Raw genomic sequence first — 13,220 nt, 5'->3', positions numbered from 1 at the left:
GTCTTGTACTTACAGCGGAAGGTGACTTTGGCCCCTGCAACAGGAGCCCTGGCTGGGAGACCCCAGTGAGATCTAATCCCACAGATGTGTACAAACTGCTCTCTGGTGCTGCTTCACCCCAACCCCCAAACCCTGATTGATTCATGGTGTGTCCCTGCCACCCCCACCCCTGCCTGTGCCGAGCCTGGCTGTTAGTTCTGCCCCCAGCCCAACTCCCACCCCCACCTCTGCCCCTCAGGGCCCCTCTGCTCCTCCTGCAGCCCCAGGGGTTCTTCCCCCCTCCCACTCCCATCCCTGGGGCTGCAGGAAGAGTGGGGGGCTTCTACACCTCACAGAGATGAGAAAGGGGCTGGGTAAACAGGAGTCCTCCAAAGTCATAGAGATTGGGGTCCATGAGGCTAGAGAGGCTGATTTCCGGTTCCCCCCTCTGCTGTGTGTCTCAGGGACACAGGCTGAGCTGGGATCCCAGCCCCGCCCAGAACCGGGGTCGGATTCTCCCCCCAGGGACGGAGCCCGGCGGGAAAGTGAAGATCGGGGCCTCGTCACCAGCATCGATAAATGTCACCTGCCCCCGGTCACAGTCCAGACAAACCCGGATCCTGCTGGGGGCCCGGCTCAGGGGCAGGGGGGTCGCAGGGGAGGTGAGAGCCTGGAAATAAACCCCCAAACACACCACAGCCCAGATCCCCCCCTCAGGGCTACGGCTGATCTCTCCCTTCCTCCCCACAGACTCTCTGGCCACCCCCACAGCCCAGAATCCCCCATCCCCCACCTCCACCTCCCAGCAATGTCTCCCCGAGGTGAATCCCTCACAGCCCAGCACACAGCCCCATGAGTCAAATCTCTCAGGGTTGTTGGGCAGATCCTGCTCTGTGTCTTCTCGTCTCACACTTTTCTGATCCCGACACAGGATGAGTTCAGGATGAGCCGTATCTGGATCCAGAGTCACATTCGCTGAGGAGAGAGAATCAGAGCATCAGGGGCAGAGCTCAGCCCTGGAGGAGGCTGGGACCATTTCTCACACTCCCCAGCAGCCCTGTCCTGGCTGGGACAGGCCTGGATCCCAGGGACCTGCCTCTGTTCTGGGCTCCTGAGACTGAGCAGGGATGTCACTGCAGTTCCTCAGTCCATGTAATGGGACCCACTTCATTAGTTTTTTTATTTGCTTGCTGAGGCTTCAGCTCCCTGCTCCCTATCCTGGGGCTCCTCCATTCCCAGCATCAGAGACACAGCAAGGAAGGTTTTGGTGAGGAGGGAGCAGAGGAGGCAGGTACCAGCTTTGAACCCCAGAGCTAAGCTCCCTCCCTTAAATGCTGCCTCCACTCCCCAGCCAGAGTAGGAAGAGCCAGTTAAGAAAAGAGAGTAGAAGGTGGCATTGGATGGGGTGGCCCCACTCCCAGGCCAGGGAAGAGAGAGGAAGATGCAACTTTGGGGAAGAACTGCTTAAGAGCAGAGAGTAGGAGGTGGCATTGGGTGGGGTAGCCCCATCCCCAGTCTAGAATGAAGGGAGGAGTTAACAGCCTCAAGGAAGAACATCTCCCCAATCCAGGAAGCAGTGAGCAGCTCCAATGAGAGAGCCCAGCCCTGTCCAGAGGAAAGGCAGGATGTTGGAGAAGAGCGATGCGGAGACCCCCTGCACTGGGGTAAAGCAGAGGGTTCTGTCAGCGCTCAGGGCAGCGAGCTCTGTTCACAGGTTGCTCACACAGAGTTTCTCTGTTCAGCAGCCTGGGCATGAACTCAGCACTAAGGTTGGTGTCAGGGGTGTTTGTGTGACTTCAGCGTGGGAGCTCCTCACTGTGCAGTGTGTTGTTTTAAGGGCCGTGTGTGTCATTCTCGGTATTGGTTTGGTTGGTAACTTTAGCTACAATCTCACAAAGACATTTTCTGATAATTTAAAGACAATCTCCAGCTGCAATCTCACCCTGTCTGAATCTTCCTAGGGATCCTCCTCTTTTTGTCTCCAGTGCAGATGGCAGAGTATCTGGAGGGGGGGAAGGAGAAAGGAGATGAGATTTCAGGCTTTCATATTTATAAGTGTCTCCACTCTCAGCTTCTAGAACTGTCTTTTAATTATGACAGAGAAACACACCGAGAAACACTCAGATATTTAATATAAACAAGTCTGAAATCATCTCTGTTCTCTCTCATTCAGACATCTCCCAGCAATGGAACCAACATCTTGCAGCCTCACAACCATCCCAGGACAGACAATCTGTAAGTGAGATTTACTTTTACTCTCCTCATCCCCTCCCACCTTTCAGACTCCAGTTGGTTTGTCTCAGTCACTTACTGCCTTTTGTCATAACCTAGACCCAGAGCTTGCAAAGACTTTGGCATAAAAGTAACTTTATCCACTTGGGTCCCTTTGACACTAACGGGATGTTGAGAGTTTGCAAAATCCTGGCTCTAATTGTGAGCTGTTGGGTCTATTTACTCAGCGTCTCTACAGAGAGCAGCATGACGGGGCCTTGTCCTCCACAGGCAGAAATAGAAATAATAGTAAAACCATTTTATAAATGTGGAAATTGAGGTGGGGGAAGATTGACAGAATGGGACAGATTCACCTGTACCAGCAGGAGAGGGGTGACTCTGCTGTTCAGTGACTGTAGGGGCCGGTGCAGACCTTGGCACAGGCTGAGGAAGTTCTGAAGCCAGCCAGAGCTACATCCCTATCACAATGGCCCCCATGTGTCTTGGCCAGGGAGCAGAATGTCAGAGGCCCAGCTTTACACTGCCCACCTCCCTCTATCCCTCGTCCATCCCCTCCCTCTTCCACCCACCCTCACCACCACCACCCCATTCCTAGCCCTCTCAGGAACACGCTTTGTGCCTGCAGCTGCTGTGGAGGGGGCACAAGAGTTCCCTGTGCTGGAGGGATCCCTGAACATGAGGGAGGGGCTTTCTCCTTCCCTCCAGAACATTTGGCCCAGACTAGCTGCCGTATGGGACCAGAGCCCAGTGATAGACTGGGTCCACCTTTGAGAAATGTGCCCCATGGCTGGTGATGGGGCACTAGACGGGGAGGGCTCTGAGCTATAGTGAGTTCTTTGCCACATAACTGGTTGTTGGGTCTTGCCAGAATGCTCGGTATTCAACTGACCACCATATCTGGAGTGGGGAAGGAATTTTCCCCCAAGTCAGATTGACAGAGAGCCTGGATTCTCTGTAACTTGTGTAGGGGGGCAGTTACTCAGCTTCTGGGATAAAAGGAGGTAAAAGGTGAAAAGCAGCTGAGGTCGGCTGATTGGGGAGGCAGCCACAGCAGGGGCCACACCCAGTTAAGCCACAGATGGCCCTGATAAAAGGACTGGGAACTAGGCAGGCAAGAGTCTAACTCCAGGCCTGCCTGGAAGCACAAGGTACTTTAGATAGAGCAGTGCTGGGGAAGGGGAGGCAGAGCTGGGGGACTTTGGTCTGGCAAGTCCCTAGGCTGAGGCCTTGCGAAGGACCAGGGATGGTACTAGGGCTGCAGGGAGGCAGCTGGGGCTAGAAAGGCAGCAGGTCCAACTTCCTTGCCCATGATGAGTGGCCATTGCACAGTGCAGTCTTCCCCAGGGAAAGGGGGGTAGATGATGACTGGCAGTAACCCACTGAGGCAAGGTGGGTATACAGGGTTGGGGTTCCCCTGGGAGGGGAGACCCAGAGTGTGGGGGTACTGCTGTGGGCAGAACCCCAAGGTAAGAGGCATCGTGTTCCAGGAGGGAAATGGGGGCCTGAGGCAGGAGAGACACCGCCCAGCAGGGGGCGCTGGGGAGCGGGAACGCTAATTCCCAGGATGACCAGCAGGAGGTTCCGCGCCAGTGAGTGCTCAACCTGTTACACTTGAAGTCTTTAAATCATGTTTTGAGGACTTCAGTAACTCAGCCAGAGGTTAGGGGTCAATTGCAGGAGTGGGTGGGCGAGATTCTGTGGCCTGCAATGTACGGAAGGCCAGACTGGATAATCATGATGATGCCTTCTGGTGTTAGTCTTTGAGTCATTTCTTACTTTAAAAGTAATTATCATGGCAAGGCAGGTTTTTGGTAGAAATAAAGGTTTAAATTAATCAATCTGAGTGTCTTGGACCCCAAGTATCTGGCATTCTCACCCAACAATTAAATAGAAGCATCATCGAATTGTGAACCAACTGATCAGCCATTCTCTTCCCTCAGTCTCAGAGGCTCATACCAATTTCCATTCCTAGATCCCTTCTAGGTACCTTTGAACTTCCCCAGAGTCTCCAATAGCACAATCGCTTTCTGGGAGAAACCACTGACTCGCTCTTCCAGTTCAGGAAAAATCTCCTCTGGCTGCTGGAACTTCCTCTTTTCACACCTGAAGAGAAACAATTTCTCGTGATTATATTTCACTGTGTGACTCATTATAAGTTCTGGCTAGTGAGTTGCTTCTCTAATGGGCCTGGAGTTAGAATTCCTCGACTTCTCCCAGCCTCAAAGCAAGTGCAACACAGTCCATGGCCGTACAACCTTCCCTTCAAAGGACTCATTAATATTCTTCAGCTCTGGTCTGGAGAGATCAGCTCTGGTCTGGAGAAATCAGCTCTGGGGACAAAAGGAGAATTGAGTCTCCATGGCCAATTCACTCTTTGGCCTCCATGCTCTGAGGAACAGGAGCTTTCCAGGTGAAGTGCTGTAGAAATCTGCTCTCTCGGAACTAGACAGACAGCAACTCCCCCCTCCCCAGCTCATTTCTCACAGGTCTCCAAACAGACCTCAGATGAGAAAGACTCTTGATCACTGCTTCCCTGGGCTGAATGGTAACCAGGGCCCTAGCAGTGACAGGCCCATATTCCATCTTCATAATCCTGAGGCAGCCAGTCCCCAAGGGATCTGACATCTCTAGGAAATACCTGAGGTCAGTCTTTCCCAGTGTATGGAGAATTCCGGAGTCTTCTGAGCAAGGGTGAGAACCTCAGGATGAAGTTGATCAAAGAGATATGTATCCAACAAGTGATCTTCCCCAGACATTTTGCTGTAGAGCCCTGGAGAGATGCGGTGCTAACACCATCACCAAGCTCTTTCCCAGCATTGCGAAGTGTGAGGGGGAGCGAGAGAGAGACACGTACCTGCTCAAGGTGCTTCTGATATCCTAGAGGAGAGAGAGAAAAAAGAATCTCAGTCTCCTCTGAAACACAGGGGATCCCAGGAAAGGGATTTAGGAAGTATGGGGGAAGAGAGGCCCTGCCCTGGCCCCAAGGACATGGATTCCCTGAGCTAATGGGGCTTTTCCATCTCCCCTATCTCTGTGTCCATGACACTGCAAAAAATAATAGTCACTCACATGTCAGCATTGCACATGCTGAGTTACAATGAGAGCCAGTAAACAGGGGAGTTTGAGTGGGAGTTTGGGGGAAGACTAGGAAAACCAGGCAGAGGAACAGACCAGCTAGTGAAGGGAGTGTGTGGTGTTCTGGCAGTGTTGTGGTGCTTGTTGAGGGTTTCTTTTGCTGTGAGTGGTGGTGTTTTGGTTTGGTTTGTGTTTCCTGGACTAACAGGACTTAGAAGGGAAAGCTATGACAGATACAGAGGTAGCAGTGGTAGTGACTCAAGTAGTGGAAGACAATGAAGATGACTGGATGTGGTAGCGGTGGTATATACATGATCCTGCAGAGAGTACCTGAAAAGAGTTTTGTATGCATGAAGTGCCGCTTGATAGAGCTGATGGAAGAAAAGATCCGAGGACTGGAGATGCAGATGGAAACTCTGATAGAGTGTAGAAGGGGGTTCGAGCAGATGATGGAGCAAAGACATGAAGTGGCTGAAAGGAAAAGCTCAGACTTGCAGAGGGAAGCAGGACCAAAGGACTCTGAGGGGAGACTGCTGGGTGAGGAAAGTGGACGGTGGAGGCATGTGACTAAGAGAACAAGGCAGAGGAAAAGATGGGCCAATGAAGGAGCAATAGAGCTCAGGGACAGGTTTATGGAGTTGCAAAATGAAGAAGGGGCACAGCACATGGTCGCTGAAGGTGAGAGGGCAAGGAAGAAAAGAAGAGCAGCTAGTCCTATTGGAAGAGGGGAAGAGTCAATGGAGATACCACCACCACCAAATATGAGCCCCAGGAGGATATGGGATGGGTTGCAGAGGATTTCAAGGGAAAATAGGAATCAAGAGGACTTGCAGCCAGAGGGAAGAGGGGATAGATTGGAGAATCACACTGTCACCAGGAAAAGGCAGGTCTACATGATTGAGGACTCCTTACTGAGAAGAATAGACAGGCCTGCAACTAGAGCTGATGCGGAGAACAGAAGGGTGTGCTGTCTGCCGGGTGCTAAGATACGGGATGTGGACCTGAAGCTGAAGAGGATCCTAACGGGAGCGGGAAAGAATCCGTTGATTGTCCTTCATGTGGGAACAAATGATACGGCTAGATATCAGGGGTACGCAACCTACGGCATGTGTGCCAAAGGCAGCACGCGAGCTGATTTTCAGTGGCACTCACACTGCCTAAGTCCTGGCCACCGGTCGGGGGGGGACGGGGGCTCTGCATTTTAATTTAATTTTAAATGAAGCTTCTTAACCATTTTAAAAACCTTATTTACTTTACATACAGCAATAGTTTAGTTATATATTATAATTTATACATAAACAAGTATACATATATTGGGGGGCCTGCTCAAAAATTTTTTACTGATAGGGATGCGCAATCAAAAAAGTTTGGAGGCCACTGATCTACGCTACCCTTCCTCCTTATGTCCATTCTCCTATCCACAGCTGTATCCTTTCTTACTTCATTTTCTCCCCTCTCAATGTTAAAATCCGGCATGAAGATTACGTGGACATCTCCCAACCATCTCCCCCAAATTCCTAGTTTAAAGCTCTCTTAATCAGTTCTGCCAGCCTCCATCCAAGAAGTTATTTCCCTCCCTACTCAGGTGAAGTCCATCCTGAGAGAACAGTCCCCTGTCCATGAATGCCTCCCAGTGGCCATACATCTCAAAGCCCTCCTTATAGCACCACTGCCTGAACCATCTGTTGATCATCATAATCTTGTCACACCTTTGTTGCCCTTCTCTAGGAACAGGCAGAATCCCACTGAAGATCTCCTGAGCCTCGATTTCCTTAAGCATCTTCTCCAGCCTGGTATAGTCTCCCTTGATACATTCCAGCGAGAATCTAGCCCAGGGGTCGGCAATCTTTCAGAAGTGGTGTGTCGGGTCTTCATTTATTCACTCTAATTTAAGATTTCAGGTGCCGGTGATACATTTTGAAGTTTTTAGAAGGTCTCTTTCTATAAGTCTATAATATATAACTAAACTATTGTTGTATGTAAAGTAAATAAGGTTTTTTAAATGTTTAAGAAGCTTCATTTAAAATTAAATTAAAATGCAGAGCCCCCCGGCTGGTGGCCAGGACCCAGGCAGCGAGAGTGCCACTGAAAATCAACTTGTGTGCCGCCTTTGGCACGCGTGCCATAGGTTGCCTATGCCTGGACTAGATGATCATAATGGTCCCTTCTGAACTTAAAGTCTATGACTCTCCTGGACTTCAGTGCTTATGATTCAGCAGCCCTCCCTTCCATGTGTGGGGATCTGGCATGTTTCTAGTGATAGATGCTGGTTTCCAGTTGCCCCTGGGGGTGATCAACCACACGCCATACCTCCACTCCAAACCTTCACCCAATGCCACACCCAGCCCAACTCTTCCCACTCCTACTCCACCCCCCCCCGCCTCTTGTTCACATCCTCTCCGGAGCACACTCCCTCCCAGCGTCTCCTGCACACAGTGGAGCAGCTGATTGCAGCAGGAAAGAGCGGGAGGAGTTGATTGGCAGGGCTGCCAGCATGCGGCACTGAGCAGGGAAGCTGGCTGCCCTGGAGCACTCACCTGCATTTCTCATTCAGTCTCACCTGCAGGAATTCACTTGCTGGCTTCTAACACTTGCCCTCCAGCTCACTGATCAGCTCACTCAGATGGGAAATCTGCTCAGAGAGTTTACTGACATTTTCATTCTGGATCCTCACAATCTCCTCGTCCAGCTTCTCCAGCTGGGCCAGCAGGAGTCGCTCTTGTTCCTCCAGGAACTGCTGCAGTTGCTGAAATTCAGACACAATCTTCTGCCTCTCGCTTTGTATTTGTTTCTGTAGGAAAATAGGGCAAGGGCTGGTCAGGGACATGGATGGAGCCCGGGGTCCTTTCATGGAGAGCTGAGTGTGCAGGAGGGAGAATTTCTTTGACAATAATAATGTTTGTGACATTTGACTCTACCCTGTGTGTTCTAGGCAAGAAATTCTCTCACACCTTCCCCTTTGGCCTCTGTATCACTCTGAAGTGGATGTTTCCATGCTTGTCATGGTCAGCATCTTCTGTTATTTATGGTCTCTGGAAATTCAGACACAGAGCAGCAGGAGGCAGGACTCAGCACTGCACTGACAGAGATGCCAGGGGAAGCTAAGGGCTTGTCTACACACGAATCTAACCCAGCAATCCGTGATCATGGAGAAACACACACAAGCCCATGTTCACCAAGGCCACACAGGAGTCTGCCTCCAATCAGACCTTCCACTGCCAGTCCCTTCTGGTTCATAACAACAGGCACCTACCAAATATTCTCGCCAATTCCCCTCTCCAGTCGCTTTCAATCCCAGCAGCTTTTCTCTCTCTTCCCTAAGAGTCTTCAAATGGGCCTGGAGTCTTTCCTGAAGAAACAGAAATGATTTGGGAAGTTTCATCTGGATAGTTGAGAGGTGCTTGGAAGTGGGTGTTTTTCCACCCAAAACCCAAGATGACTGTGGTTCTAATCACTTTGTGACATCAGGACCACCAAGGAGATGAAACCTCATTAATGGAAACTAGGAGCGTGTCACATTCAGACTCATTACCAATTCTGGTTCAGTGTCTTTAGTAATTAGCAAGAGATCTCAATTATACCCAAGCTTTACTGGTATTTGTGAATTAATTAATGGTACAGAGCATAACAGGGCACTGGAGTCACATGGGAGTGAATCAATAAACCTGTTTTTTGAAGGTTTAACAAACCAAGTGATACAAATGTCGGAAGCCACCGGGGTTTAAATACGGGCTGGGATTTCAGACCTGAAGCCCTGGGGCTGCACTGGTTGGGCAGAGCTGGTCTAAGCACCAGGGCAATACTCGTGAGACGTTAGAAGGCCATTCGTCTGGTTTGAAGCTGCACAGTCCAGTTTTGTGGAGCACTATCCCTGTCCAGTAGGGACCTAGCACTGGACGTGGCTTTGTCTGGTGCAAAAGGGAGAGGAGGAGACTGAGGCTGCAGCAGGACACCCGTGAGAGTGGCGGCGGGGCTGGGGTGACACCTTCATGCAGAATGATGCAGGCGGGTGGCACGCTGGAAAAAACGGTGTGGGCCCAGGCAGAGAGACTGATACTGGTGAGGACGGGCCCATGAAGGCAGGCGTGGCCATGTTATATGTTCTAGGGATGCCTCAGTGACCTCTCTAATTAGACAGGATGCAGATTTGTATAAAGGACGGGTTGGGGTTTGCCCCAGTGCTGTCCTAACCCCTTTCCGTGGCAATGCCCCCTGGGCAGGTACCCCACAGTCCCATTCCCTGGTAAAGATCCTGGAAGCAGTGCATTCTGGGAGATTTCAAAAGGCTGCCTGGTGAGACTAGCAGAACCACTCTGACTGGTCCTTGCCCACGTACACAACAGAACAGGTCAGACTGGCACAGGTCAGCTCCAGCCTGGGGTTGGTTTTGCTGCAACCCAGTGTAATCCCAGTGGTACTTGCCATAGACCTGAGCTGTCTGGAGCCCTTTTGTGTGCGGACTGAAGGTGCTCAGGGTCCCACACAGTGTTTAGCCCAGTGATCTCTAGCGCAGGCCGGCAGCATCTGAGTTTAATTCCTCATGAAGGAACACAGGAGTTCAGAATCCCCGTGGGAAACCTCCTCTCCCTGGTGGGCCTGGGACCTTTATCAAGGCGTCTCTCCCTCCTAACGGAGACACTTCATCACTGGTGGGGCTGATGCTAAGATGGCAGCATGACAAAGTGGTTTGCGTCTGGGGAGATCTGGGTTCTATGCTAAGCTCTATCACTGACATGCTCGGTGACTATGTGCAACTCGCTGCCCTGCTTTGTGCCTCAGTTTCCCTTCCCACCTTTTGTCTAGCTAGACCAGTGGTTACCTATTGGTTGACTGTGATCAACTAGTCGATCCTGGCGATTCTCCCAGTCAATCACAATCTCAGGCAGTGCAACGGGATTGCCTGCTGCTGCTAAGGCAGGCTCCCTGCCTGCCCCAGCTGTTTGGCACTCCCAGAAGCAGCCAGCATGTCCCTGCAGCCTGGGGTGAGGGTAGAGTTCTCTGCAGGGGCTCCAGCCTGCAAGCACCACCCCCGCAGCTCCCAGGCTAGGTATAGGATACTGTGGCCAATGGGAGTTGTGGGAGCTGTGCCTGCTGTGCCTGCAGAGAGGGGGCAGTGAGCAGAGCCACATGCCTCTCCCAGGGGTCACGAGGGTGTGTTGGCCCCTTCTGGGAGTGGCATAGGCTTGGGACAGGCAGGAATCCTGCCTTAGCCCTGCTGCACTGCCGACTGTGAACCGCCTGAGGTAAATCAGTGCCGCCCGGCTGGAGCTAGCACCCCATATCCCCTCCTTCATCCAGCACCCTATACCACCTCCTGCACCCTGTATTCCCTCCTACTGCCTGTTCCCAGCCCAGACCCTCCTCCCAGAGCCAGCACCCCATATCCCCTCCTTCACCCCAACACTCTGCCCCAGCCTGGAGCCCAGTCCTGCACCCAACCACCCTCCCAGAGCTTACACTCCTCAGCCCCTCCAGCATCCCAACCTCCTGCACCAGGCTCAGCTCAGAGCCCCCTCCCACACTGCAAACCCCTCAGCCCCAGCCCAGAGCCTGCATCCCCATGTGTACCCCAACCTCCTGTCCCAGACCAGTGAAAGTGAGTGAAGGTGGGGGATGGAGAGCAATGGGGGCGGGTACGGAGAGAGTGGGGCTTTGGGGTGGGGGAAAGAGGAGGGGCCTTGGAGAAGGGCTGGGGTAGATCCTACTTTCAAAAGTTGATATTTTGCATCTGTTATCATACTGCTAGATCATTAATTTTGTTACAGCATCTCTCGTACAATGAAGACTTTACAGAGTTGAATGATGAGTCACACCCGTGACAGGGAACTCTCAGTGAAATTAGCCTGTCATTAAAACCCCAAAGTTAACCCATTAAATTTTACAGCAGGTCCCTACCTTGTACTCCTGGGCAGCCTCCTCTATGGGAACCACCCTGTGAGCGCGGTGAGCCCGGGATCTGTCGCACACCACACAGATGGGGGTTTGATCCTCTTCACAGAACAGTTTCAGAGCCTCCTGGTGTTCCCCACACACCCCATCCCCTCCTGCTCCCTTTACTGCCTGTAAACTCAACTGTTTGACGAGTTCTAGGATATTTGCCAGCTGCTTGTTGGGCCTGAGGTTTCTCTGCTGCACAGTTTCTCTGCACTGAGGGCAGGAGGCAGCTGTATCGGATCCCTCCCAGCACTGGCTGATGCAGGCTCTGCAGAAATTGTGCCCACACTCCAGAGTGACAAGTTCTGTGAAATACTCCAGACAGACGGGACATGTCGCTTCCTCCTGGAGACTTTCCATGGGGCTCTCTGCAGCCATGGCTCCCTCTGGGCAGTTTGGAACAGGCTTTGTTTCAAATTCCTGAATTCACACTATGCCCCGCCTGCAGCAGCAGGGGGGTGGTTCCTTGCCTGAAAATGGCTCAGGCTGTTTGCAGAGGGAAGGACCCAGCCAATTTCACCCCTGGAGGCTTTAGCGTAAAAATGTACAATCACACCGGTGACAGGGAACTTTCAGTGAAATCAGCCTGTAATTAAACCCCCAAAGGGCTCCCGGCCTGCAATCAGCCCCTGAGCTGGTGGGGAGGGTCACTGAGGCAGCCCCCTGTGAGGCTGAACCTGGAGGAGCCGGAGCTGGGTGTCTAAGGAGTGTTAGTCAGGCTGGGCAGAATTATGTTTTTAATATATAATTTTGACAGATAATCTTTATTTTAAGCAATTTTTATATTTATCGATTTAAACTTTCACAGCGACACAACAATCTGGGTTTTAAGCATTTCATTCCAATTAAAATGTTCACGGTTGTGGGAAATTATGGGAGGATCAGACAATATTTTGCTCAGACCAGAACTATTTAATGCCACTGGACACTGAGAGTCAAAATGTTGAAGCTGTAGAACTGTTAAAATTGTCTGTGAGCAGGAAAATCTCCTCCCACCCCCAAGGCAATGACCCAGTGCCTCCCCCTCCACCACACGGACCGAGGCTGAAAGTCCATCTGATGGCAGCTCTGGGGCCTGTGGAATGTGCTGGGATCTCAGCCTGGGCCCTAATGGGGCAGGTGCCCCTGTAATACAACCACACCCAACAAGGCCTGCCTCCATTTTCTCCCTGTTTGTCAGTCCAGGCAGAGAGACCAGAGACTGCAGGGAGACCAAGCTCCTGTCCCCCAGGTGAGGGCTGGGGCCCAATGGCCGAGGGCAGCGGGTGTGCGGGGAGCTCACACTAGGGCCTGCAGGGTACCTGGTGTGGGATAAACAGAGACCTCTCAGGCCACTTGCTCATTGCGGCTGCAGGAGGGAATGTGGGGACTGACTGAGGAGGCCTGGGGCAGTCTGGGAAGCCGCCATCGGGGACAAGGAGAGGGAATTCAGCTGTGGCGGGAGAGCCGTACTGGGCAGAGATGCTGCTGCGGATCCAGCTAGCTACCCGGGTCCAGTGTTGCAGCAGTTTAACAACATGGTTAATAGACGTTGCTGGTCAGCGGAGTGAAGTGCTGATCTTTCGTTGGTCTCCATGGGGCTTGAGATTTGCAGGCATCATTCAAACACCTTTCCCCTGCTGCTGTCTCAGGTACCTGGGTCTTCACTCAGCATTGCAGAGCAGAGCAGATTCAGTGCTTTGGTACAGGGTTATGGGAAGGGAAAGGACTGGAATGGTACATATCGTACCTGTCATTTCTCTCCCGGGGCCCTGGGGATGTACTGTGTTCAGCTGGTTACTTAGAGACATTCAGTTAGCCAGCTGGGGTGACATTTTTGTGCTCTGCCCCTTTCTCAGTAAATTGAGACTTTTCAGGATCAGGACACTGACTCAGAAGCTTTCTGGGTCTACTTGCTCAGTGTCTGCTCAGAGCTCCAGCAACTACTGTTGACCCCCTCATCCTCATAGACTGTGAATGCCGAAGAGACACAGAGGCATTGTCTAGATGGGGAAACTGCA

At 51.9% G+C, this 13,220-nt stretch overlaps 3 protein-coding genes across 3 annotated transcripts in view; 1 reads left to right on the top strand and 2 right to left on the bottom strand.

Moving 5' to 3' along the window:
* Positions 1-11,650, bottom strand: part of LOC116825933 (zinc finger protein RFP-like) — a 469,299-nt gene extending 457,649 nt beyond the window's left edge. Inside the window, 3 exon segments of the mRNA XM_075071630.1 lie at positions 7,847-8,077; positions 8,540-8,635; positions 11,182-11,650. Coding sequence (XP_074927731.1) covers positions 7,847-8,077; positions 8,540-8,635; positions 11,182-11,598 — 744 coding nt within the window. The 5' untranslated portion in view covers positions 11,599-11,650.
* Positions 1-13,220, top strand: part of LOC116830654 (E3 ubiquitin-protein ligase TRIM17-like) — a 241,167-nt gene that overhangs the window by 186,983 nt on the left and 40,964 nt on the right. The gene's annotated exons all lie outside the window — the stretch shown is intronic.
* LOC142047647 (butyrophilin subfamily 1 member A1-like) lies at positions 348-4,518 on the bottom strand. Its single transcript, XM_075071671.1, has 3 exons — positions 4,199-4,518; positions 1,922-1,981; positions 348-954 (listed from the first exon to the last, which is right to left on the bottom strand). Exons 1-3 carry the CDS (start codon positions 4,359-4,361, stop codon positions 440-442), a joined length of 738 nt encoding a protein of 245 aa, XP_074927772.1. The 5' UTR covers positions 4,362-4,518; the 3' UTR covers positions 348-439.

This window comes from Chelonoidis abingdonii, chromosome 12 (genome assembly GCF_003597395.2).
Source record: "Chelonoidis abingdonii isolate Lonesome George chromosome 12, CheloAbing_2.0, whole genome shotgun sequence".
Lineage (NCBI taxonomy): Eukaryota > Metazoa > Chordata > Testudines > Testudinidae > Chelonoidis > Chelonoidis abingdonii.
This window is presented reverse-complemented; position numbering and strand designations above follow the sequence as displayed.

Excerpts from the sequence above, each read along its gene's own strand:
- LOC142047647 (XM_075071671.1), bottom strand. The coding sequence starts at position 4,361 with ATGAGTCACACAGTGAAATATAATCACGAGAAATTGTTTCTCTTCAGG. Across the intron at positions 1,982-4,198 it reads GACTCTGGGGAAGTTCAAAG|ATACTCTGCCATCTGCACTG; the intron begins GTACCTAGAAGG and ends CCCCCCCTCCAG. Across the intron at positions 955-1,921 it reads CCTAGGAAGATTCAGACAGG|CGAATGTGACTCTGGATCCA; the intron begins GTGAGATTGCAG and ends CTCTCTCCTCAG.